General features: G+C 45.5%; 4 protein-coding genes across 5 annotated transcripts; 1 reads left to right on the top strand and 3 right to left on the bottom strand.

The window, feature by feature from the left end:
* Positions 1-4,902: 4,902 nt before the first annotated feature.
* LOC118215935 (prohibitin-like) lies at positions 4,903-12,550 on the bottom strand. Its single transcript, XM_035396905.1, has 7 exons — positions 12,463-12,550; positions 10,989-11,075; positions 8,514-8,675; positions 7,779-7,921; positions 7,321-7,437; positions 6,164-6,259; positions 4,903-5,746 (listed from the first exon to the last, which is right to left on the bottom strand). The coding sequence occupies exons 2-7, from the start codon at positions 11,071-11,073 to the stop codon at positions 5,534-5,536; spliced, it is 816 nt and encodes a 271-aa protein (XP_035252796.1). The 5' UTR covers positions 11,074-11,075; positions 12,463-12,550; the 3' UTR covers positions 4,903-5,533.
* A 556-nt stretch (positions 12,551-13,106) lies between these two features.
* Positions 13,107-16,700, bottom strand: LOC118216336 (complement C1q-like protein 2). 2 transcript variants are annotated; one of them, XM_035397432.1, is made up of 4 exons: positions 16,584-16,700; positions 14,234-14,457; positions 13,746-13,880; positions 13,107-13,528 (listed from the first exon to the last, which is right to left on the bottom strand). In XM_035397432.1, exons 2-4 carry the CDS (start codon positions 14,406-14,408, stop codon positions 13,242-13,244), a joined length of 597 nt encoding a protein of 198 aa, XP_035253323.1. In that variant the 5' UTR covers positions 14,409-14,457; positions 16,584-16,700; the 3' UTR covers positions 13,107-13,241. The 2 variants fall into 2 exon arrangements, with proteins under 2 accessions (XP_035253323.1, XP_035253322.1); XM_035397431.1 differs by lacking the exon at positions 16,584-16,700 and having other exon boundaries at positions 14,234-15,148.
* Positions 16,701-19,399: 2,699 nt separating this feature from the next.
* Positions 19,400-20,777, bottom strand: LOC118216337 (complement C1q-like protein 2). Its single transcript, XM_035397433.1, has 3 exons — positions 20,519-20,777; positions 20,036-20,172; positions 19,400-19,817 (listed from the first exon to the last, which is right to left on the bottom strand). Exons 1-3 carry the CDS (start codon positions 20,764-20,766, stop codon positions 19,531-19,533), a joined length of 672 nt encoding a protein of 223 aa, XP_035253324.1. The 5' UTR covers positions 20,767-20,777; the 3' UTR covers positions 19,400-19,530.
* Positions 20,541-26,387, top strand: LOC118216335 (fish-egg lectin-like). Its single transcript, XM_035397430.1, has 4 exons — positions 20,541-20,718; positions 23,199-23,441; positions 24,214-24,541; positions 25,825-26,387. Exons 2-4 carry the CDS (start codon positions 23,213-23,215, stop codon positions 25,979-25,981), a joined length of 714 nt encoding a protein of 237 aa, XP_035253321.1. The 5' UTR covers positions 20,541-20,718; positions 23,199-23,212; the 3' UTR covers positions 25,982-26,387.
* Positions 26,388-27,699: the final 1,312 nt, after the last annotated feature.

Genomic DNA, 27,699 nt, shown 5'->3' with positions numbered 1-27,699 from the left:
ACATATCTTGCAATCCACCACCCGCTGCTGGCATGCGTTTTGCTATCAGTGAAAACAATACCTTTGCAAATGACTACAGCCGAGAACACTTTTCTGTTATACCCCATATTTGCTATCTCTATAAATAAAAAATAACATAAAATAACTTCTGGTTAGCTTTGTAGCTAGCGCTTGTTTAGCTACTCACCCTTGACGAGAGCGCCCTCTTCCTCATCTCGTGCAACGAGTGTTGCAAGGTTTTGAGAGTGCAAATATTATATACCTAGCTTGCTAGCTGCTGTTGGTATTTAGCTTACCTAGCTACCTATGTCCAATTCTGTTCACTGTTTTTGTGCTGGTGTTATTGTTTTCCAATGCGTAGCGGTGTTTTTGCTTTTTCATAGTTCATTAACATAATTTACATGTTTGCACATTCCCACAACCTCTGCCCGCATAGCTACGTGGCCGGCCTAGGTCTCGCGCACAGTCCCGCGCTCAGTCCCGTCCTCGGACCACTGTCTGGGTTGCTTTGGCGCGCGTGTGTCGCGGCTTATTCCTTCTCCCTCCGAGCCAGACAGAGCACGACGCGCGCGCACGTGGTCGTTCCCGTAAAGGGGAAAAAGGCCTGAAAGCGAAATCCATTTTAAAGAAATAGAAGACATGAATAATATCAACTAGCATGTCACAGTAAAATTATGTGACACTTAAACAAAAAAAAACAAAAAAAACACAGGATAGGAGTGTGATTTTTCTCCACCACGTCTACTAAACCTTGAAAAAAAATCAATCAAACAAAAAATTTGCAAGTTGAATTAAGACTTAATTTACTCTGTAGTACACCTCTCATGTTCAGAGCATTAGAATTAAATTATATGTGTATCAACTAAAGACTACAAACAGTATCCACACACGAATAATTATCATTATCATAATTAAATTGTCATAATTATTATTATAATTAAACCAAAACATGATCACCTTACAGGCCACACAGTATACAGAAGAGGCATGATCTCACTCTCACTGGTGGTCTGCGGGCACCTGGTTCATGGTAAGGCTTTAACGCAGAAGTTACCCAAGGAGTGCCAGCCAAGATATAACAGCCTCACACTGGCTGCGTAACAGACTTCCTGTCAAAGTTAGCCAGTGGCCAGAGCTGGTGCTACTGAACAGGCCAGAAGGGCGGCTGTCTGGAGTGTCATCTTTACATTACATTACATTTATTTGGCAGATGCTTTTATCCAAAGCGACGTACAAAAAGTGCATTTCATGGTCATGGACAACTACAAAACACAGGTTCAAAAAGATACAAAACTTATTTTGTACAGCTATTTCTAGCCAAGAACACAGTTTAATTCACACAGTGAACACTATTCTGACCTAACCTCTGCAAAGCCAACTAGACAGAAGAACAAGCTACAGTATTAGGACAAATACAAATTACCAAAGAGTGCTGGGATGGGGGAACATGTAACGAGTGTCATGAAAGGGGGGGGGGGGGGGGGGGGATTTAGAAGTGGAGTGATTGCAGCAGAGGAGTGACATGGGAGAATTTGGGAAGGTTGTAGATGAGTCAGGCAGCGGAATTTTGAATCATCTGTAGTGGCTGTATGGCACAAGCTGGCAGTCATCTGTCTGGGGGGCACCAAACGAAGGGAAAAAATAATGTAAAATAATGAACCCCCCCAGCCCAAACCCACAATCGCTCCCACCTGATCCACTTGTTATCAAGATACTACCACAAAGTGCATCCCTCACCTTGTACTAGCATCTCCAATAAAACCATGTGATGTGACATTTAAGCTTGTGAGAAGTATGTCAGATGCTGCTCTTGAGGCTGAATTGAGCAGGCTGGGAGGGATCCAGCACAGCTCACCAGCATTAGCAAATGTGAGCTTCGAAGAAAAAAACACCAGGCAGAAAGGCAGGCTCTATCTGAGAGTGAGAGCGGTGCCAGGCACTAAAAATACCCCTGGGTTTGAAGGCTCGCTCACTCACAGGGACAGAGCAAGTGCAAACATCTCTTCCTGTTTATTCGCTACATTCACTGCACCCCACATCAACACACTTTCTCAGCACTGACAGGTTTGTGTAGTGAGTTCACCTCTGCAGCTTCTCACAACCTCCTGGGGATGGGCTGCGCTACAGCGCTATCCACATCAAACAGTAAACATCCAAACACACATGCACACACACACACGCGCACGCATACACACACATGCACACGCACATGCACACACACACGCGTGCACACATGCACACACACATGCACGCGCACACACACACATGCGCGCACACGTGCACACATCCACACAAACGTACACACACATGTATGCGTACACACACACACGTGCACGCATACACATACACACACACACATGCACGTGCACAGGCACTCGCATACACATACGCGCACATACACACACACACACATGCGCACACACATCCACACACACACACTCACACAGTTCAGTTAGATAACATTACTGATCTATAGTATTTTATTCTGTGAATCACACTGTGCCTGATAAACTCAGAGCTCACCTGATACGCTCAACTAACACTGTACTGGATATCCTCAATTAAAACTGGATTTGATAAATTCACAACTCAGACTGCACCTGATTAAAAAAAACTCATTCTGTATTTGATAAACAGAAAATTACACAGAAAATGACAGGGAACCTGTCCACGCGCAGTCTGCTTATATTGATGTTTTTTGTGTGTTGCCCACATGCATGAGTGGAGAGGAAACAAACAGGAAGCAGAAGCTGACTTCCTGTGTGAGAGGGATACTGATGCAGTGGCGCAGGTCTCTGTGGTCAGATCAGAGTCAAGCTGTTCATATCCACTTCTCTCTTCAGCCAGCTCCTTAGCTGGGGGCTAAAACTATCAGTCTTATCACTCAGTTTAACCCAAACAATGTGCATACATATAAACCTATAATGGAGCCACAGGCAGGGATACTTGAGGATTGTAGTCAAATAATGTAGTTCAACCCTATAGGTAAATTGCTGGCCACTTAATGTATTCTAGTTTCATTTTGTATTAGGTTCTCATCAGAGTTCATCCAAAATATCTTCTTGATGCAGCATAATGTATTTATTCATTATGGCCAAGACCAGCTCAAATCATCTTTAATCCTTACCTGCCCATTAACAACCTCTCAATGTCTGCAGAATGAATCTGAACCACAAGAAAAAAGAAAAGAAACTGAAAATATGACAGCATATCACTGAACTGGCCTCCCCAGAAGCCAGCACACAACACAAAGCCTCTGAACAGTTTCTCAACATGTGGGAAATGTCCAGCTGATAAGCATTGATCTGCAGGAAGGTCAGTTCTGCAGGTAAACGTTCCAGAGTGCTTCCATTCAGGTACTGGTTCAGACCTTTATTGTGGGAAAGCCTGTAACTCTTGGAAGCTTTATATGAAATTTGTATTCTGTGGTAAAGTTTATGCAGTTTGCAGTAAACATAGCCTATTGTATTTTTCCCACTCCAACATGGGCTATTGCTTCTATTTTATAGAACAGAGAAAAACGAAGAGATCCTTACCGCTACATCAAAAAATGAGGAGGGTAGGAGTACACTGAAACTTTTTAAAGCTAATTAACGCTTTTAATTAACAAGCAATTCGTTGTGTGCATGTATGTAATTGCAATTTAGCGTCCTGATCATCTTCAGGTTAGTCTTTAAAAAAAAAAAAATAATTACCCAAGTGTAGATTACTTTTTTGGGTACGATTATCCTGGCTGTCGGGACACAATCTAGGAAAGCCGAATCACATTTTTCGCAAATTTCGTTTTTCTATTGAAGGCTTTATTCGCTCGGAAGAAAACGTCATAGTCACAGACACGGAAACCTCAGCCAGGTCTTATCCGATTCGTTAAATGTGCCGAATAGTTTAAAAGATATATGCCTCAACTTTAAAAGGATTTTCTAACGATAGTCATGTAAGCATTGTTTTTTGTATACAATTGTCACATCTATCCAGTGAATTTCCTTCTACAATGCCTAGGCTGAATCCTATTTGGCGCTGCGTTTTTGTGGTAGGTTTTAGAGCTCAGCGTGGCATTTCTTGGTTTCAGCGTCATAGTGCTTGTCTTCCTTTAGCGTCCAGACAGTTCTGATCATACAAGCATATAGGTCTCATTTCACCGAGGTGCGTTTACAGTATCTGCGCAAGACAAGCAGTAGAAGATGCAAATGAGCCAGGGAACGTTATCTGCTTAAGACGTCCCGGCTGCGTTCTCGTGCACCGCGGACGAGGTGCGTATGAGAAACAAAAACCACAATTAAACAGGATGACAGCAGCTGACTATCAGAGAGGCTTCTGAAACTGTTACGCTCCGGCAGGCAGGGTTTGTGAGGTCTGCGTAGGGCTTATGATACTTCACTACACAGGGCAGGTCAAATAAGGGCTGCAAACCGCGAGCAGATTAACTTCAATCACAGAACGCATTAAAGAGGTTTCATTTGCAACCAAAACGGTATCGGAGTGAACTTTACGGAGGTAAATCTTCGCACTGAACCCACATTATACAATAACCTGTGGTAACAGGATGTATGCATCTTAGCATCTTTCATCAATTATATCTATTTACTAGGAGAAACGTACTCTTTGCCATTTCCTGCAAGTAGTAGTGTGCTTGTGTCTGCAGGTTGATTTTAAAAAGTTGGAAATGGCGACAGAAAACTCCGCCAAAACCCACACACTTCCAGTACTTCTGAATACGTTGTATTTTCCATATTAGAAACAAAAAATGTTTGAACATTTCAAGGGCCCTAACCCTGCCAAGAATGCCAATCCAGGGCGACACTGGAAAATAAATCAGTGTACAAGGGTGCCCTCTGGTGGCTACATAGCATAACAGCCTAAACAGACAGGTCACACCTGAACAAGTAGTTTCAGAACACCGTGTGGAAACAAAAAAATTTGTTTTTTATTGTTGAGTTACAATTTGATCCAAAACAGAGCCAACAGCTCTCATCAAAACAAAAAGAATGATCGATCACTTTTCTCCGTTCTATCACTCTGAAGACCAGGCATATTTCCCTCTCTTTTGCCTCGATTTTTGAGGAGAGGCTAGCCAGAAATTTCAGATACTTGAAGGGAACTAACAGAGAGGTCATATCCATTAGTGGACATTCCCTCCAGCCATTAAAAAAAAAAAAGAGTAATTATTATTAATAAATAATTATTAATAATTAAACTTCTATTATTTAGTCATTCCTAAACGGTTGCACCTACGCTCTTACTGAGCAGATCAGGCCTGAGATCACATTGGGGTTCACGTGTGAGGCCCGTCTGGCCTTCAGGCCACTGCAGCCCCGCGAGGCGGTACAGACCAGGCTGGGCCGGAGCTCGGGAAAGAGCCGGGTGAAATGCTCCTCTGCATGCAAACCACACGCTCTTCAGGCATCATTTGAACCTTTACAAAAGCAGGCTGTAACCCCGCGCACATCTGCTGAGGCCAACCTACGCTGCTCCAGGCCAGGGGACAGTGGGGGGGGGGGGGGGGGGGTTGGGACTGCCGGGCGAAGGGGCGGGCTCACTGGGGCAGCTGTAGCAGCGTGCCCTGGCCGGAGGGGAGGTAGGTGACGTTTCGGGAGCGAGACAGCTGGAAGGCGATGTCCTCGGCTGCCTCCAGCTTGCGCAGCTCCACCAGGCCGTCGCCCGCTATGGCCAGCGAGTTAGCGATCAGCAGCGCCGCCTGCGAGTCCCCCTCCGCCGAGATGACGGTCGCCTGCTTCTGCTGCTCCGCCTACAGGGGAGAGCAAGGGGTCAGAGGTCACAGCTTCTGCTGCTCCGCCTACAGGGAGAGCAAGGGGTCAGAGGTCACAGCTTCTGCTGCTCCGCCTACGGGGAGAGCAAGGGGTCAGAGGTCACAGCTTCTGCTGCTCCGCCTACGGGGAGAGCAAGGGGTCAGAGGTCACAGCTTCTGCTGCTCCGCCTACGGGGAGAGCAAGGGATCAGAGGTCACAGCTTCTGCTGCGCTGTCTATAGGGACAGCAAAGGGTCAGAGATCACAGCTTCTGCTGCTCCGCCCAAGGGGAGAGCAAAGGGTCAGAGGTCACAGCTTCTGCTGCTCCGCCTAAGGGGAGAGCAAGGGGTCAGAGGTCACAGGAGAGTCAGCTGTAGCACCATCCTCACAACAGAACAGGCATGCCACGGCTCGCACCTTTTCCACCACAAATCTGGCCCGCTCAGCTTCCTGCTGCGCCACCTGCTTCATCTCCACAGCTTCAGTGAACTCCTTCCCGAAGGTCAGGTGGGTCTGTGTGGAGACGGCAGTAATGAGGCTCAGCGCACCGGCTGATGCACAGACCCAGAGCACAGTCAGAGGGACAGATAGTGGGGAGCAGAGGAACAGGCAGGGGGGAGCAGAGGAACAGGCAGCGGGGAGCAGAGAGACAGGCAGCGGGGAGCAGGGAGACAGGCAGCGGGGAGCAGGGAGACAGGCAGCGGGGAGCAGGGAGACAGGCAGCGGGGAGCAGGGAGACAGGCAGGGGGGAGCAGAGAGACAGGCAGCGGGGAGCAGAGGGACGGGCAGCGGGGAGCAGAGGGACGGGCAGCGGGGAGCAGAGGAACGGGCAGCAGGGAGCAGAGGAACGGGCAGCGGGGAGCAGAGAGACAGGCAGGGGACAGCAGAGGGACAGGCAGCGGGGAGCAGGGGGACAGGCAGCGGGGAGCAGGGGGACAGGCAGCGGGGAGCAGGGGGACAGGCAGCGGGGAGCAGGGGGACAGGCAGCGGGGAGCAGGGGGACAGGCAGGGGGGAACAGAGGAACAGGCAGCGGGGAGCAGAGGAACAGGCAGCGGGGAGCAGAGGAACAGGCAGCGGGGAGCAGAGGAACAGGCAGCGGGGAGCAGAGGAACAGGCAGCGGGGAGCAGAGGAACAGGCAGCGGGGAGCAGAGGAACAGGCAGCGGGGAGCAGAGGAACAGGCAGCGGGGAGCAGAGGAACAGGCAGCGGGGAGCAGAGGAACAGGCAGCGGGGAGCAGAGGAACAGGCAGGGGGGAGCAGAGGAACAGGCAGTGGGGAGCAGAGAGACAGGCAGCGGGGAGCAGAGAGACAGGCAGCGGGGAGCAAAGAGACAGGCAGCGGGGAGCAAAGAGACAGGCAGCGGGGAGCAAAGAGACAGGCAGCGGGGAGCAGAGAGACAGGCAGCGGGGAGCAGAGAGACAGGCAGCGGGGAGCAGAGAGACAGGCAGCGGGGAGCAGAGGGACAGGCAGCGGGGAGCAGAGGGACAGGCAGCGGGGAGCAGAGGGACAGGCAGCGGGGAGCAGAGGGACAGGCAGGGGGGAGCAGAGGGACAGGCAGCGTGGGAGCAGTTACCAGCGACACGTCGTCCAGGATCAGGCCGAAGGTGGAGGCTCTCTCTGTCAGATCCTCACTGACCTGCAGAGACACCAGCTCCCTCTGTGTGATCAGCTCCCCAGCGTCAAACCGAGCCTGTGAGAGAGCGTGCACACACACACACACACACACACACATTCACACACGTGCACACACACACGCGCACGCATGTACACATACACACACGCACACACACACATACACATACACACATGCACACACACACGTGCACACACGCACACACACACGGACAAATACGCACACACTGAATTAACCTATTCCACACTTAAAACAACAAAGCCTCAACAGTCAATGCTTGTGTTCGACAAGATAACGCATTAATAAACAATTCCTTCTTTATATCGGATTTCATCCGCTGGCTCCTCCCCTTTCCCACCCTGGCCCCTCCCCTCCCCTCACGCCCCGCCCACACTCACCACCACAGACTTCAGCACCTCGGTGGTGATGGAGGGCAGCACTCGCTCGTCGTAGTCCTCCCCGATGCTGGTGAAGATGCGGGGCAGCTGGCCAGCCATTGGCCGAAACAGGATCCGCAGCGTGATGTTCACGTTCTGCAGATCTGCAGGGGGCGGGACATCCGGCACCTCAGCCCTACCCAAGCATGCTATTGGCTAGTTGGTGTGGGTGTGGGGTCATGTGTAAGCAGAGCACGTTGGCCGATGTAAGAAGGGAAAAAAAGCACGTACCTTTCCCCGCCTAATGAGGAAATCCTGGCCTACAGATGCTAAAAGACTCTCGGACTGGGGCCACTGCTATTTGGCTTTATAACTGAGCGTTCTCTCCTGCTGTTAGTGCTCGAAAAGTACAAAAGCTCTGACGTGCACACATTACCCACCCAAGTTCTCAGTCTGAAAATGAGCATTTCCCCAATTAATAAGAAAGAATCTGGAGCAATGACTTCCCCGAGTAATTACAGGGAAGAAAAAGGGGACATGGGCAAATTGAGAGGTGAACTTAAAACGAAAATGCTCCCCTGGGACCAGGGCCCACTGTTATAACATCTCTGGGCTGGTTTACTGCTCTGGGATGCATATAGAGGATACAGTTTTGACATTAATCGGGCAAAGGTGACCCCAAATCAGTGCACCCTGGTCCAGAGCCAGTGGGGTTTGCGATTGGGGGAGGGGGTGGCTGGGGGGCAGAGGGTGTACCTTTGCTGCCTGTTATGACGGGCACCTGGCGGGGGCGGGACCGACAGTCAAAGATGATTGGCTTCTGCACCCAGGGGATGAGGAAGTGCGTTCCCTCGCCAACAACTGTTTCCTGCACGCCGCGGAAGCGGTCGAAGATGACGGCCCGGTGCCCAGCGTCCACTGCACCGTCCAATCACAACCCAGGAAAAACAGAGCGGGAGAGAACAGCGTCAGCACCATCCAATCACAAACCAGGAAAAACACAGCGGGGGAGAACAGCGTCAGCGTCGTCCAATCACACACCAGTAAAAACACAGTAGGGGAGAATGGCTCATGATTGTTTATCAGTCTCTTTGATACTGAGCGCTACCAAATGATGCTAAATTAAGTTATAGACTGACAAGTGAAATCAGTGTGGTCCTAAGGGCAGAAACTGTATACACCCGCTGGCTGAACCTGGGACAAAGCAAATATTCAGGAATTGAGGGGAAAAAAATAAAATGAGTTAAACATGTTTTCAGCTATTTTACTGATTAAGAGATCGGCCGTAGCAGATACCCACATACATAGCGGTCCCTCAGGACTGAGTTTGAGAACCCCTGGCGTAAAAGATGCCCATTTTCCCTAATCATACAGCATTCATTACATTACATGACATTACAGGCATTTAGCAGACGCTCTTATCCAGAGCGACTTACACAACTTTTTACATAGCATTTTTACATTGTATCCATTTATACAGCTGGATATATACTGAAGCAATTTCGGTTAAGTACCTTGCTCAAGGGTACAACGGCAGTGCCCTACCCGGGAATTGAACCTGCGACCTTTCGGTTACAAGCCCAGTTCCTTACCCACTGTGCTACACTCCGTCCATTCAATTAGCACACACTTACATTTACATTTTTATTCATTTAGCAGACACTATTACTCAGAGTTGCATGCACAGTTTATTCATCCATACAGCTGGGTATCCTCATTGAAGCAATTCAGGTCAAGAACCTTTCTCAAGTGCCCCACCTGGAAATCAAACTTTTAAGTTACCAACCCAGTTCCCAAACCATTATAAAGCACCGATGTCAGTTTCTTTATATCTAGGGCTTCGTAAAAATATAAGAATTAATTTCCCTTTTATTTTTACCTTAATTTAACCAAAAAGATGAAACGAGAAACCAATTCACACATGCACCGATAACCCAGACAAGAGAAGAGGGAAAGGATTTTAAGGATTTAATTTGAGGCCAATCAGACATTGGGGGGGGGGGGGGGGGGGGGGGTGATTAATTAGCCACATGTAAACTTTTTTGCGGAACTTTAACAGACACAAAACACTCCTACGGTTTATAAAAATGTTATGGGAACATTAGTGGCCACAGTCAGTCAGGCCCTCCATTTAATATCTCACCTGAAGGACACTTTCTCCCTACAGCGCAGCGACCCCATCACTGTGCTGGCGCACTGCACTCAGAGGGTAGAGCGCCCTCTGCAGGCCAATCAACGCCAAATCCAGGTCTCCCATTCACATACTAACCCAGCTCATATCTGCTTAGCAGCAGCAGTTGCACAAGACGTTACAGGGTAGTTTGGCTCCTGGCCTATATAATGCAATCTAAAAATGTTTTTTTTTTTTCTTCTTCTTCTTAAACTAGGACATACAAAAAGTTTCAGTGCCTATACACATCCAACTATCAAACAGCTCCCTGCCTGTGAACTGATCCAAAAAAAAAATGAGGTGGCATTTGAAGTACATAGGATACACAACCCACTTATGTAACAGTGGGCAAATCCAGAGGGATTCAGCTAGACAATTATTTTAGTTTATAAACAGAAGCTTGAGTTTGCGGACAACATTGGCTAGTTAGTCCCCTAGTGGCTGTGGTACGCAAAAACATCGATAATGAGAAAGGAAATCCGCAATAGTGAGCTCTGACTGACTGGACAGGAGAGCTTGTGTGATTCAGCACTCACCGTTATAGAGGGCGGACTGAGTGGGATTCAGCACTCAGCGTTATAGAGGGCAGAGTTAGTGTGATTCAGCATTCACCGTTATAGAGGGCGGAGTTAGTGTGATTCAGCACTCACCGTTATAGAGGGCGGAGTTAGTGTGATTCAGCACTCAGCGTTATAGAGGGCGGAGTTAGTGTGATTCAGCACTCAGCGTTATAGAGGGCGGAGTTAGTGTGATTCAGCACTCAGCGTTATAGAGGGCGGAGTTAGTGTGATTCAGCACTCAGCGTTATAGAGGGCGGAGTTAGTGTGATTCAGCACTCACCGTTATAGAGGGCGGAGTTAGTGTGATTCAGCACTCACCGTTATAGAGAGCGGAGTTAGTGTGATTCAGCACTCACCGTTATAGAGGGCGGAGTTAGTGTGATTCAGCACTCACCGTTATAGAGAGCGGAGTTAGTGTGATTCAGCACTCACCGTTATAGAGGGCGGAGTTAGTGTGATTCAGCACTGACCGTTGCAGAGGGCGGAGTCAGTGGCACTCACCGTTATAGAGGGCAGAGTTTGCCACACCTCCAGCCACCGCCAGGGCCAGGCCCAGCTTCCCCAGGGACTCAAACAGCTTGGCCATGTCTGCAGGGAAGGGAGTACTTCAGTAAAACCCAGCCCGTTATAAACACAGCATGCTGGGATACCACTGCCATTCAATGGCATCTTAAAGACAACTTCAGCCAAATATCATTGTTAAATATGGACAACCTCACCTTTAGGAAAATGCGTACATTTCTAATGTCACATATAACACTGGAACCCATAACAATGGTTTAATAGAAATTTTGACCTACGGAGATCAGTATTTTAGACGTGCAGTGCACTTTGGGTAGATGAGGTAAAAAGGTTGCACTGGAGGTTAACTCAGTTTTTTGTCCAGCAGGGACAAAAAATGGCTTTTGCCATGTCATATGTATATAGAAAAATAAACCCGTGTGCCCTATAAGCAAAAACTTTTGCCTGAATTCCCATTAAATAGGATACTGACAATTATCTGTGCATGAGATGCAAGAGTGCACTGCACGCAAGATAGAAGTATGCAAAGTACAGGGTTGTAATTCAAGTGAATTAACTATTAAACGGGGATATTTTAACCAGACCATACGACAAGGATGCCCACAAACCTGACGAAGTTACACCAGTTCTGTCAGGCGGAATGGGCAAAAAGTCCAGCAAAGTATTGTGAGAAGCTTGTGGAAGGCTACCCCAAGTGTTTGATGCAAGTTAAACAATTAAAAGGCAATGCCATCAAATACTAACAAAGTGTATGTAAACTTTTGAGCCACTGAAAATAAAGTAGATACCCTAAATGACTTAACACAGGAAATGGATGGTAACATGAAATGTGTGGACTTGTGAAAAATTGAGTTTGAATGTCTTTAGCCTAGGTGTATGTAAGCCTTTGGCCTCAACTGTATACAGCTGGATATATGAAAGCAACTCAGGACAGGTACCTTCCTCAAAAGTACAACAGCAGTGTCCCAAGCTCAGTTCCTAAACCATTACACTGCACTACTGTCAAGAGGATGAATATGAAAGACATGCATGTCCTTCATATTCAACCGCATCGTATCAATGCCGAACAGAACTGGAATAATAGCTAGCTAGCTAACCAACAAGGTTCAACCGAATCGCATCAATGCCGAACAGAACTGGAATACTACCATACTAGCTAGTTAGCTAGCCAACATTGTGTCGACAGAAAATGCTAGACATCTTAATCAAATGCTGATAAGATGCTTGCTTGTTGTGTCGCAGCAACATACAGGAGATAGATTAGCTAGTTCTAGCTGTGCTAGGTCCACAGTACAACTTCCAGGTTTCTTCCTGCCGTCTACTGAAACTGAAAGCTAGCTAGCAACAAGTAATTATGGGTTACACATACTCTAAACAATTTGTAGACTATATTTCGTAATTTTGTATTATTCGCTGTTGTATAAAGCCAAATCCGGCCACACGACCTTCTTACCTTATGCTCACCGTGACCTCAGTTAACACAAACGATGTCTCAACGCTACATGGAGTGTTTGCGCATGCTTACCAATTTTATAAGCAACTTCTGATTGGTTTAATACTGCGAACAAAAGCGCATGGGTTTGTGGTTAATGAAGTATGTTCGTGTGCAGCTTCTCTGAGTGACAAAGCATCTGCCACACAGATCCAGTCCAATAAACCATCTACCTATCTTACACACGTACAGTTTCATACATGCAAAGCTATACAAACACACACAATCACATACATGCAACATACACATATTAAAAAAGATATAGATAGATAGATAGATAGATAGATAGATAGACAGAGAGACAGAGAGACAGACAGACAGACAGACAGACAGACAGACGACAGACAGATAGATAGATAGATAGATAGATAGATAGATAGATAGATAGACAGATAGATCTGTTGTGAATAAACACACACATACTCAAACACACACACACAGGAGTACACAGTAACTCATCCACACATGCACACATAGACACACACACACACACACACACACACAGGTACACAGGAACTCACCCACACATGCACACATACACACATACACGCACACAGACACACACTCTACACACACACACACAAAGAAAATATGTACAATATATATATATATTGATATACACTTCTTTATTAATCCTGTCATCTGCATTAAACTTCCAAAGCTGGATCAAGCAGTGGGAACACTGACATTTGACTTAATATATTCATTTTTTGACTTTTCATTTTATTTCTCAAAGCATGTCAGACTGCAAAAAGCAAGAAGCCGCTGAAGGAGTTGTAGTATCCCATGTCATCATAAACGCGGGTGTTTGCCTTGAGGTGGACGAACACACTGTCTCCCACTTCAAGCTGGAGGACCACAGCGTTGCTGGCATTGTCGTTGGCGTCCTGCCCTGATTTGTCCCAGATGGAGACGGTTCTCTCTCCGTTCTTCATCAAGACCACATTGGTGTTGGGAGTCATGTCCAGGGTGTTAAACGCAGTGAAAGTGAAGAAGTAAACTCCCTTCACCATGGCTGTGAAAATGCCTGCAGAGGAGGGGGGGAGGGGGGGGGTTGGGAGTGTGCTTTTATGCTTCTCATACATTACACAGGTAAATCAAGACATTGGCACAAACAAACACCTTCTCCTAGTGACGCATACACTTGTGCGCGCACACACACACACACGCACACATACACATGCACGCATGCGCATATACACACACGCATACACACACATGAATGTAAAAGCACACGTGAATACCTGTAGAGGGGTTATAGTAATTGCCAATGTTGGCAAAAACCTTTGCGTACTGGATCACAGTGTCAGTCTGGAAAGGTCCTATGTTCCCAGAGCCTGACTCTCGAAGGGCCACAGAGAATGCCACCTTAGGGAGTGCTGTAAAGAAGCACATGCACTGAGGACACTGCCACTCAAGTCACAGATAAGTTCATTCACTCAGCTTCAGGACTGCTAATACGCTACTGCCTAACTAACAGATTTCACAGATTCATCACTATATGCCATGTATCTGGGGCATCAGCCTTGGCCTCAAGGCTTACAAACGGTATAAAAACTAAAGCAAAATGTTCGGAAGTAAATAGATTCAATTTTACAGTTGATACTATTGTAAAATTGACACTGACCATTTCATTGCGTGCCTATCGTTGAATGCCTTGCATCGGCTACTGCCGTCAGTGTTCAGGTCTTCAGTGTATTTCCCCCACTAACTGCAGACGCAAAGCCCTCACCTTTCAGGTCGTTTTCCAGTCGTTCCACGCGAGCTTTCAGGCTGCACAGCTCGGAGGACAGGCTGGGCTGAGAGCCAAGGTGGTGCTCCATCACGCCCCTCTCCTTTTCCTCCCCATTGCACCTCCCGCACGCTAGCCCCGCTAACAGACCGACGAGCACGATCGCGGATCTCATCCTGTCCGGACTCACTGCCCGTTGACTGTATGTACCTGTATTTATACATCTCCACACAACAGTTCCATTGTTCATTCACTGTGCACTGATAGGGGCAGGACTATATGTTTGCTGTTAGGCTTCCTTCGGTGGGTCAGCTACAGTACGTGTAACTATGTGTATGCAGTATGTTTAACTGTGCATTGCGCCATTCTCTGTGTGTACCCAGCACAAGGGACAGATGCGTTACTGAGCTGTAGCCTACTTTGTTCACTTTATCTTATTTGATTTTGTGGTTATTATAGCATATTTGGGGGTTTCTTCAACTAGGAACACTTTTGTCCTTGTGAACTTATTAAAAAAAACTTGTTCAAATCACACTTACCACAGTCTCATAAGTTTATCTAATTTGTCTAGTTTTAAGGTCCAAGAGAGGACGCGCTGCTAAGATAATTTGGTCATTTTTGACATTTTTTCTGACCCGTAATGAACAAATGTCATTTCCACCACAACTAAATATATGACTATTATTTAAAAATAGTATGACATATGTCACCCCATAATAATATATGACTATTTTCATAACTAGTTTTGCCAGTTGATACCTTTTTACAATTATTATACATTTTCAAATTAAATTTATTAAATGTCACAAGGACCAAACGGCTTAATGTACATCCACCACAATCTGAAATATAATGTTGGCTTGGGTAGATACTGTTTTAAAATAAATAAATTGTATTATTGCATTAAGTAGAGTATGATCTCCAAAATTGTGGAGAAATGTTTAATGTATGGTTGTAACTTTTTGAATATTTTCAAAAAATGTGTGCGGTGATGGAAATGACAGGGTGCTGTGGAAATGACATTGTGTTGCGGAAATGACAATTAATGAACACGAATGTAGAAAATATTAAATTGAAAACAGTAGAAACATTTATTTGAAACATTTTTGTTGAACTGTCGTGAGACAAAACTGCTTTTACAATGCAAAATAATGGCAAGGCAAAAATGTACATAAGCAATGATACATCAAAATTACATCAAATAATTGTGAGAGTTGGATGTATATTTATGGTCTCTTAGATGAACAGTTGTGTATGAGTTACTGTATAGAACTTTAACAACACCCAGTGGAAATGTACCTCATACTTTCAATGCATAGTGTGCGTAAAATGTGTGTGTGTGTGTGTATGTGTGTGTGTGCATGTATCCCAGTCTTCCATTATGCAGAAGATGATTCAAAATGATAGTAGAAATGATAGATCTTTGGACTTAAGCATTCTGAGCATTCTAGTCTGGCCCATTATAAACAGTTGTGTGGCTGCACATAATGTGTGTGTGCGTGTGCGTGTGCGTGTGCGTGTGCGTGTGCGTGTGCGTGTATGTATGTGCGGCACATATGTGTGTGAATGTCTGAATGTGATTAAAGGCCAAATCTAATCAAGGGTTTGACAAATTTCTTTCCAGACTGACACTGGTGCCGTTTGGTCACTGGTACAGGCTCAGGGATAAGTCCTATTACTTTCACCGATTGATACCAGATGATGTCATCTCTCTCTGGCCAATAGAATCGATTGTTACCTATAGACCAATTGTTACCTATGCGGCTCATTGTTTTAACAAGAGCACCGCTGTAACCATCAATATCTTGAATGATGCCCAGGTACACATCTCCGTCATAATTGACGGCACACCACTGACCTATAAGCCCCTCGTGTAAGTCCGGAATGTGCTGCAGACCTAAATTGGGGGATGTGTTAGGATGTGATGTGCTGGTTGAGGGGCAAGCTTCCTCCCATCCTGAAACATTGCGGTTTCTGGATTTAATTAATATATAAACATAGTATTACACATATCTATTTTTACAATCCATATTTGTGCCTTATCAACATAGATAGGCATTGTGTTAACATATAAACCCGAGCTTTCTCATTTCCACCACACTCTTGTCTTTTCCACCACAGAGGGAAGTGTGGTGGAAATGACTGTGGTGGAAATGACATTTCTACAGTATTTTGTGAAAAACTTCAAGGTAGCTTGACATATTAGCTTTGATTTGATAGCTAGCATATGATGCATGCAAAATACACTTATTTAACTTAAAAAATCTATCCTCTTACAAACTTCAATGAAGGTACAGCATGTTTGGAAATGACATACAATAAAAATATTGTCTGTTCAAGCAATATTTACCTTGATTTTTCTTCAATAGCTGTACATGAAAATGCACATCTCCTCCATATCAGACATGTGCTCCGTTGCCACTGTCTAGTTCCTTAACAACCACCTAAACAATCTCTCATACAGACTTTTTAAAGGGAAATTACATTGCTGTGGTGGAAATGATGGTGATACTGTGTGACAACTATATTTTGTGTAAAAAATAATATTGACAACTGTCTCACATTAAATACTAAAATGTTTTTTTATTATTTGAGTATTACTTTGTTCAGGAACATTAAATGTTTTCATATAAATTATATTTTTACACTTTATTTTCATTGTTTAATTTTAAAAGTCTGGGTGTGGGACAAGGGCAAAACAGTGATATTGAAGCCTATAAGGCTGTTGAAAAGTAAGAAAAAATCATAATGGACACATGGTAAAAAGTTTCTAAGATGGTTTTATTGTTAATTTAACAAAGAGAGAGGGAATTGTACAAAATGATATGTATTTTTAAAAATATGACCAAAGGACATGAAAGTGCTTGTAGTCTAAGAACCACCCATTTATGCTGCCTGTCAATGTTTTGTGTATTAAGCAGCTGGTGCACATCCGGCCATAAATCATAAATGACATAATTGGCTGTTGGCAAAACCATATCTACTGACTTTCAAGTTTTTTGAGTTTTTGTTTACTTGGTACTGCGTGTCTGCAGTATGTTGATGGAGTGTCATGTCTACAGGTGACCGTTTGGCATCAGTCTTTGGGGAGAAAATATTAAAACTGTTTCACATTTGGAACAACAAATCAGGGTTTACAGCTGTATGTTTCAGTATGACATCACGGATCATAGAAGCATTATGCATTGTATGATCATAAATGTCCTGCCATCGCAATTTAGCTCAAGGACGATGATGATCACTACCATAATGTATATGTGACAATGTAAATATGTGTTTTTAAATACGAGACCAAAATACAAAAACCAAAAACATCTCGGATTAGACGATCAGATGCCTACTGAATGGGTTGCTTTCGGGAGAAATGAAACAGGGTTTTTGAAAACAAGTTTTGAAAAGTTTGAAGGTTAAGACCTGCACTACCAAAACTAGTCTGATAAGAATGATAATTTTATCATTAAAATGTTTCCTGTTTGATCCTCCTGAATATGACATTTGCTATGGTATGATAAAAAAAAAAAATGCATATCCTGCATATGATTCAACATTGTTTCCACATTATTTCAACATTTCAGAAAAAAACTGATAGGATTTGCCAAAGTAATTTTTGTCTAGGATTTTTGTTTGTTTTAAATATTGTTTTTAATGAAAAAAAAATCCACATTTAGAACCATTTAGAATTTCAAATATAAAATGTGAATGTTGAACTGGAAGCATTTTCAACGTTGAGCAACCAAATTTCATCATTTTATGGAATGTTTTCATTAATGATAAATACTACAGGCTTTATCATTTAACCAGATAGGCAACATAGTTTTTTCATAAAACCCAGAATATTAGAATTATGACTATTATTGAGAATGATTAGGCTATTATGTGGGAGGCAAATGTTTTTTGGTTAAAGCTCTCCTGCAGAGCTAACAATGGTTTGGGAATTACTTTCGTATTCAATTCAATTCAATACAATTGTATTTATATAGGACTTTTAACAGAGACACTGTCACATTGAATTTCTTTGAACTACATACCTCTGCTTCTAGCCACATTTTTGGATTTGCTGCCAAAACATTAATATTCATTAATAGGTTTTCCTGAATATAGAAGTTCTGTTTGGCAATTCCTCTCAAAATAGCTATTGCACCAGTGGGGATTCTTTATAATGAGGTATAGGAGACTGACATCGTTTTACTGAGGAAGGATGCACATTGAAATGTTTAATGAGTTATGGACAGGTTTGGAGAGTTCTAGGGAGGAGACTTAGTTTGCAAAATAGCGAAGAGAGGGAGGCTACCAGGACCTAGTGAAGTATAGCTGTTGTGTGATTGGTGGAGGCAGCAGGTTGTGGTCATGTGATTGGTGAGGGAAGAGGGTGTCGTCCTAGTAGAGTGCCTGTTCCGCAGGTACAGATCCAGTGTGTGTGCAGTCATGAGGCAGCTGTGGTTGGCTTTAATGTTCTTAGTGGCCTGCAGCCAAGGGGAGAGTAAAGGTGAGCTGAACGCACCTGGGGCAGCAGGGGCTGCTGGGATACGTTGGCAAGTGGGTGCAGAGCTTGGATGATTGACATTGCTCATGGGACAATGGGATTCTGCGGGACTGAGCGCCTTATCTGGGCTGACATGTCTGCTGTAGCTGCATTCATACAATAATTCTAATATGTTTTTGTATTTTATTTGGCTCAAATTGCACTAGACCAGTGCTACCCTTCATAGCCTACTTTCTGTGAGACTACACAAGACTGAGAATTAGTGATGTGCAGATTTTGGAAAAGGTGTAAGTCCTTTTGTCAAGCCAGTGTTGCAATTTATTATTTATTGGGTGACCAGCCATAGTTCAGGTCAAAGATAGATAGATAGATAGAAAGATAGATAGATAGATAGGTCTGACATGAATAAACACACACATACTCAAACACACACACACAGGAGTACACAGGAACTCATCCACACATGCATACATAGACACACAAACACACACATGAGTACACAGTAACTCATCCACACATGCACACATAGACACAAACACACACACACACACACACACACACACACACACACAGGTACACAGGAACTCACCCACACATGCACACATATACACACATACACGCACACAGACACACACTCTACACACACACACACACACACACACAAAGAAAATATGTACAAAATATATTGATATACACTTCTTTATTAATCCTGTCATCTGCATTAAACTTCCAAAGCTGGATCAAGCAGTGGGAACACTGACATTCGACTTAATATATTCATTTTTTGACTTTTCATTTTACTTCTCAAAGCAAGTCAGACTACAAAAAGCAAGAAGCCGCTGAAGGAGTTGTAGTGTCCCATGTCATCATAAACGCGGGTGTTTGCCTTGAGGTGGACGAACACACTGTCTCCCACTTCAAGCTGGAGGACCACAGCGTTGCTGGCATTGTCGTTGGCGTCCTGCCCTGATTTGTCCCAGATGGAGACGGTTCTCTCTCCGTTCTTCATCAAGACCACATTGGTGTTGGGAGTCATTTCCACGTTGTTATACGCAGTGAAAGTGAAGAAGTAAACTCCCTTCACCCTGGCTGTGAAAATGCCTGCAGAGACGAGGGGGGGGGGAGGGTTGGGAGTGTGCTTTTATGCTTCTCATACATTACAGAGGTAAATCAAGACATTGGCACAAACAAACACCTTCTCCTAGTGATGCATACACTTGTGCGCGCGCCCATACACACCCACGCACACATACACATGCACGCATGCGCATACACACACACGCATACACACACACGAATGTAAAAGCACATGTGAATACCTGTAGAGGGGTTATAGTAATTGCCAATGTTGGCAAAAACCTTTGCGTACTGGATCACAGTGTCAGTCTGGAAAGGTCCTAGGGTTATAGCGCCTGACTCTCGAAGGGCCACAGAGAATGCCACCTTAGGGAGTGCTGTAAAGAAGCACATGCACTGAGGACACTGCCACTCAAGTCACAGATAAGTTCATTCACTCAGCTTCAGGACTGCTAATACGCTACTGCCTAACTAACAGATTTCACAGATTCATCACTATATGCCATGTATCTGGGGCATCAGCCTTGTTCAAGTCTTACAAACGGTATAAAAACTAAAGCAAAATGTTCAGAAGTAAATAGATTAAATTTTGCAGTTGATACTATTGTAAAATTGACACTGACCATTTTATTGCGTGCCTATCGTTGAATGCCTTGCATCGGCTACTGCCGTCAGTGTTCAGGTCTTCAGTGTATTTCCCCCACTAACTGCAGACGCAAAGCGACTTCAGGTCGTTTTCCAGTCGTTCCACGCGAGCTTTCAGGCTGCACAGCTCGGAGGACAGATTGGGCTGAGAGCCGAGGTGGTCCTCCGTCACGCCCCTCTCCCTTTCCTCCCCATTGCACCTCCCGCACGCTAGCCCCGCTAACAGACCGACGAGCACGATCGCGGATCTCATCCTGTCCGGATTCACTGCCCGTCGACTGTATGTACCTGTATTTATACATCTCCACACAACAGTTCCATTGTTCATTCACTGTGCACTGATAGGGGCAGGACTATATGTTTGCTGTTAGGCTTCCTTCGATGGGTCAGCTACAGTACGTGTAACTATGTGTATGCAGTATGTTTAACTGTGCATTGTGCCATTCTGTGTGTGTACCCAGCACAAGGGGCAGATGCGTTACTGAGCTGTACTTTGTTCACTTTATCTTATTTGATTTTGTGGTTATTATAGCATGTTTATGCTGCCCGTCAATGTTTTGTGTACTAAGCAGCTGGTGAACATCCGGCCATAAATCATAAATGAAATAATTGGCTGTTGGCAAAACCATATCTACTGACTTTCAAGTTTTTTTGAGTTTTTGTTTACTTGGTACTGTGTGTCTGCAGTATGTTGATGGAGTGTCATGACTACAGGTGACCGTTTGTCATCAGTCTTCGGGGAGAAAATACTTAAACTGTTTCACATTTGGAACAACAAATCAGGCTTTACAGCTGTATGTTTCAGTATGACATCACGGATCATAGAAGCATTATGCATTGTATGATCATAAATGTCCTGCCATCGCAATTTAGCTCAAGGACGATGATGATCACTACCATAATGTATATGTGACAATGTAAATATGTGTTTTTAAATACGAGACCAAAATACAAAAACCAAAAACATCTCGGATTAGACGATCAGATGCCTACTGAATGGGTTGCTTTCGGGAGAAACGAAACAGGGTTTTTGAAAACAAGTTTTGAAAAGTTTGAAGGTTAAGACCTGCACTACCAAAACTAGTCTGATAAGAATGATAATTTTATCATTAAAATGTTTCCTGTTTGATCCTCCTGAATATGACATTTGCTATGGTATGATAAAAAAAAAAAATGCATATCCTGCATATGATTCAACATTGTTTCCACATTATTTCAACATTTCAGAAAAAAACTGATAGGATTTGCCAAAGTAATTTTTGTCTAGGATTTTTGTTTGTTTTAAATATTGTTTTTAATGAAAAAAAATCCACATTTAGAACCATTTAGAATTTCAAACATAAAATGTGAATGTTGAACTGGAAGCATTTTCAACGTTGAGCAACCAAATTCCATCATTTTTTGGAATGTTTTCATTAATGATAAATACTACAGGCTTTATCATGTAACCAGATAGGCAACATAGTTTTTTCATAAAACCCAAAATATTAGAATTATGACTATTATTGAGAATGATTAGGCTATTATGTGGGAGGCAAATGTTTTTTGGTAAAGCTCTCCTGCAGAGCTAACAATGGTTTGGGAATTACTTTCGTATTCAATTCAATTCAATATAATTGTATTTATATAGGACTTTTAACAGAGACACTGTCACATTGAATTTCTTTGAACTACATGCCTCTGCTTCTAGCCACATTTTTGGATTTGCTGCCAAAACATTAATATTCATTAATAGGTTTTCCTGAATATAGAAGTTCTGTTTGGCAATTCCTCTCGAAATAGCTATTGCACCAGTGGGGATTCTTTATAATGAGGTATAGGAGACTGACATCATTTTACTGAGGAAGGACGCACATTGAAAGGTTTAATGAGTTATGGACAGGTTTGGAGAGTTCTAGGGAGGAGACTTAGTTTGCAAAATAGCGAAGAGAGGGAGGCTACCAGGACCTAGTGAAGTATAGCTGTTGTGTGATTGGTGGAGGCAGCAGGTTGTGGTCATGTGATTGGTGAGGGAAGAGGGTGTCGTCCTAGTAGAGTGCCTGTTCCGCAGGTACAGATCCAGTGTGTGTGCAGTCATGAGGCAGCTGTGGTTGGCTTTAATGTTCTTAGTGGCCTGCAGCCAAGGGGAGAGTAAAGGTGAGCTGAACGCACCTGGGGCAGCAGGGGCTGCTGGGATACGTTGGCAAGTGGGTGCAGAGCTTGGATGATTGACATTGCTCATGGGACAATGGGATTCTGTGGGACTGAGCGCCTTATCTGGGCTGACATGTCTGCTGTAGCTACATTCATACAATAATTCTAATGTGTTTTTGTATTTTATTTGGCTCAAATTGCACTAGACCAGCGGTACCCTTCATAGCCTACTTTCTGTGAGACTACACAAGACTGAGAATTAGTGATGTGCAGATTTTGGAAAAGGTGTAAGTCCTTTTGTCAAGCCAGTGTTGCAATTTATTATTTATTGGGTGACCAGCCATAGTTCAGGTCAAAAAACTGGAAGCTTTTGCCGGTGTGAAGTATAATGTTTTCTTAAAAATGTGTTTCAATAGAAAATGCACTAAATTGTGATATGAACTGGGAGATTAAAGTTCTGTCACCAGTCCTGAATATAAACACCGAGAACAATGGGAAGGGAATCGAAGAACAGACCATGGAGAAGAAGTGCAAAGAAAAAAAGGATGGAAAAATGCTTCTCATTTATTTGTATTTCTCCTTCTTATGGTCTCTCATTCTCTCGTTCTCTCCCTCCCCCATTCTCAGGTGGGCTGGGGGTCATGCTCAAGTGCTGGCGGGTGCCGGGGCGACTGCGGCAGGTGGAGGCTGGACAGGGCAAAGTGTACGGGATAGGCCTGGACAACGTGCCCAAGAGGCTGGTGGGGAGGTGCTGGTCGCCCCTGGACGGGCACATGAAGCACATCTCCGCGGGTCCCGCCGGCGTTTGGGCAACTGACCTGAAGAGAAACTTATACACCCTGCAGGAGGACACCTGGAAGCAGGTGCCAGGTATACATGTGCGTGTGGGAGTGGGTATTGGGAAAATCAACCAATAAATGAGTTAGTAACTTGCATGAATGGGTGCAGGTTTTTAGTATAGCCCAGCTCTAAAACACCCAGTTCTGCTTAGCAAGGTCTTGACTGAAGACCGTGATTATTTAATTTGTTGAATCAGGTGTCGTAGAGCTGGGATGAAACAGAAACCTGCGCCCGTACTGGCCCTTTTTGGATAAGACTGGGCTAAAATAAAGTATAAGACACATCTTGTCTCCTGTGCAAACAGAGATTGAGGGCATTGCAGGCTTTCAAACAGAAACCCTCCGCTGCATTTTGCATGCATTTCAATGAAAATGTATTGCACTAAAATGAGCGTTCTTTCCGTCGTACAGGGGAAGGAGTATACAAAATAGCCTTGGTGCCATAGGTAATACCAACAGTAAATCTGACCTTACAGGAAAAACGCCAAATTCAAATACAGATGGAGCTTTATTAGCATGACAATAAAACTTTATCGCCAAATCAAAGTAAGCTAATTCACAAAGACAAAACATTACTGTGGTAATCAATGTCTGCCCCCCCCCAATCTCTCTCCTGCATTCAATTAAAATTCAAATGGTCTGACAGATAAAACTCCATGGGCAAGCACAGGAAGACAGGAAACTTTACATTACAATCACTTGGCACACGCAAGTCCACATACACAAAAATTGTGGCAACTGCTACTCTCTCTCTCTGTCTCTCTCTCTCTGGCTCTCTCTCTCTCTCTCTCTCTCTCTCTCAGGGACTCTGGAGCAGGTTGACGCTGGCGGAAGCGGGTTTTTGACGGGGGTGAAAGAGTGCCACCTGGCCTTCTGCGCGGACATCGTGCCGGGAGCGGCGACGCTCAGCTGGACGCTCATCCCGGGGAAGCTGGGATACTATTCCTGCGGGCCGGAGGCCTGCTGGGGAGTGGGCGAGGCCGGGGAGGTGTACGTGAGGACGGGCGCGCAGAGGGGCGACTGCGTGGGGAAAACAGCGACCATGGACTCCAGGGCCCGCATGGCCAAGGTGGAGGTGGGCAGCGACGGGTCCGTGTTCGCACTGAGCACCACGGGCGTGCCTTACGAGAGGTACGTACCAGCCTGCGCTTAGCGTACCAGCCTGCGCTTAGCCTGGCACAGCCTGCGCTTAGCGTACCAACCTGCGCTTAGCCGGGCACTGCCTGCGCTTAGCGTACCAGCCTGCGCTTAGCCGGGCACTGCCTGCGCTTAGCGTACCAGCCTGCGCTTAGCCGGGCACTGTCTGCGATTAGCGTACCAGCCTGCGCTTAGCCGGGCACAGCCTGCGATTAGCGTACCAGCCTGCGCTTAGCCGGGCACAGCCTGCACTTAGTATACCAGCCTGCGCTTAGCGTACCAGCCTGCGCTTAGCCTGGCACAGCCTGCGCTTAGCGTACCAACCTGCGCTTAGCCTGGCACAGCCTGCGTTTAGCGTACCAGCCTGCGCTTAGCCTGGCACAGCCTGTGCTTAGCGTACCAGCCTGCGCTTAGCCAGGCACTGCCTGCACTTAGCATAACCGCCTGCGCTTAGCCGGGCACAGCCTGCGCTTAGCGTACCAGCCTGCGCTTAGCTGGGCACAGCCTGCACTTAGTATACCAGCCTGCGCTTAGCGTACAAACCTGCGCTTAGCCTGGCACAGCCTGCGCTTAGCGTACCAACCTGCGCTTAGCTGAGCACAGCCTGCACTTAGTATACCAGCCTGCGCTTAGCCTGGCACCGCCTGCACTTAGCGTACCAGCCTGCGCTTAGCTGGGCACAGCCTGCACTTAGTATACCAGCCTGCGCTTAGCGTACAAACCTGCGCTTAGCCTGGCACAGCCTGCGCTTAGCGTATCAGCCTGCGCTTAGCCTGGCACTGCCTGCGCTTAGCGTATCAGCCTGCGCTTAGCCGGGCACAGCCTGCACTTAGCGTACCAGCCTGCGCTTAGCCTGGCACAGCCTGCGCTTAGCGTACCAGCCTGCGCTTAGCCTGGCACCGCCGGGCCCTTAGTATACCAGCCTGCGCTTAGCCTGGCACCGCCTGCACTTAGCGTACCAGCCTGTGCTTAGCGTACCAACCTGCGCTTAGCCTGGCACAGCCTGCGGGGAGGCACACGCACAAACGCACGTACACGCAAAACACAGAAATGTCACCATTTCCAAGCTTGTATTGTTAAAAAATAGCTACATTTGAGTCATAGCAACATGGAACATGCTCTGCAAAAGAGGAAGGATACAGTTTGTGAGCTCCGTTTAACTGCAGAAAACAGCATGCAGCAGCAACACCAATAAACTGCACTGCTGGCTAAAGACTGTTTGGCAGAAGAAAGAGCCCGGTCGCTAACATGTACTGTTTGTGTGCTTGGGCTCTCAGAGTGGGCATCAGCAGCAGCGCCCCTCAGGGCACGGGATGGGTGCGTCTCCGGGGCGTGGAGCCCATCCACAGCCTCTCCTACGACAGGTACACCCTCTGGCTCCTCAACTACCACGGAGAACTCCGCCGCTGCATTAAAGTCCCAGTCCAGAAATAGTTCTGCCTTTCATATTCTCTGTTCTCCGGCAGAAACGCGACGTAAGCTTTCTCTCCCGTGTGAACAGTGAACTGAACTGTACACAAATGGGAGGAAGAGGGTAATGTCAACCCATACCCAAATATAATACTTAGTGAAACATGATGCAAATTCACCTGGACCTTCGGCTTCATAATGAGATTTAAATGATCTAAATGAATATAAGCATTCATGAACAATTGCTACGTGTTTCCTCAACAATGTGCATTTAGGCTATTTTGTAATGTGAAGTTCATTTTCCACGTTATCGTCTGAATGGTATACTATCAAATGTTAGTCCACTCGTTTATAAATGAGGGGGCTCTTTACTGCTGTGTGATTACACATCACAATTACATTTAGACCATACAGAAAAGTGATTATTACAATGCTGCTCAAACCACTGAGCGAGGAGACCTTATTGTTCTTGAAACCATATTAAATGGTTGAAAATGAATGGGGCGTCTATTTCGTGATTGTCTGTCTGTAAGTGCTTATTGGCGGGTATTTCAGGTTTCGTTACCTCATGGGCCTGCCTCCCCTGGCCCTACCCGTCCCCAGGGACACAGGGACATGCAAACGTTTGGACTAGTTGGGCCACTTTCAGCTTGAGCCCAGCTCACAGTACAACGGTGACTGGAGGGAAACAGGCAAACACGCTCATTTGGGTAATTTCCCAGAATGGATTCCTTTCATCTGAAGCAGCTTACCTATGTAATGCCTCATGTCTGCATACATATGCATACATATACATATGGACACATGCACATTTTACACACACACTCTCACGCACGCTCACACACATGCAATCACACAGACACCCACACGTGCATGCACACCCATACACACACACACACCCACACATACACTCACACGCATACCCACACACACACACACACGCACACTCACACACACACCCACACGTGCACGCACACCCATACACACACACACACACACTCACACGCACACCCACACACGCACACTCACACCCACACGTGCACGCTCACACACATACACTCACACACAGACCCACACACACGCGTGCACGCACACACACTCTCACGCACGCTCACACGCAAACACACACACAAACACACACACACCCACCAACCCACACAAACGCACACACCCACCCACACGCACACACACGCACACACTCACACATGCTCACATATGCCCACACACACACCCACGCACACACACACGCCCACATATGCACACACCCACACACGTGCACACGCACACCCACACACACACGCCCACATACGCACACCCACACATGCCCACACACGCACACACCCACACACATGCCCACATACACACACCCACCCACACACACACGCACACACATATATGTATTGCTATGCTTGAGGACTTTTGACTGATTTCTATTGACTAAATTCATTCCATAACCTCTAACCCTAACCCTAACCACTACATACCTAATCCTAACCCTAACCTTAAGCTAATTCTAACCCTAACCCTAAGTCTTAACCCTAAAACAGCCTCTTGAAATTGTGAGGACCAGCAAAATGTCCTCACTTCCCGTAATTTTCCTCATCTTTCTATCCTTGTGAGGACATTTGGTCCTCACAAAGATAGTAGTATAAACACATGCGTACACGCACGCACACACATGCACACGTACGTACACGCACACACGCGCACATACACACACACGCACATACACACACCTGTGG

This window comes from Anguilla anguilla, chromosome 17 (genome assembly GCF_013347855.1).
Source record: "Anguilla anguilla isolate fAngAng1 chromosome 17, fAngAng1.pri, whole genome shotgun sequence".
Lineage (NCBI taxonomy): Eukaryota > Metazoa > Chordata > Actinopteri > Anguilliformes > Anguillidae > Anguilla > Anguilla anguilla.
This window is presented reverse-complemented; position numbering and strand designations above follow the sequence as displayed.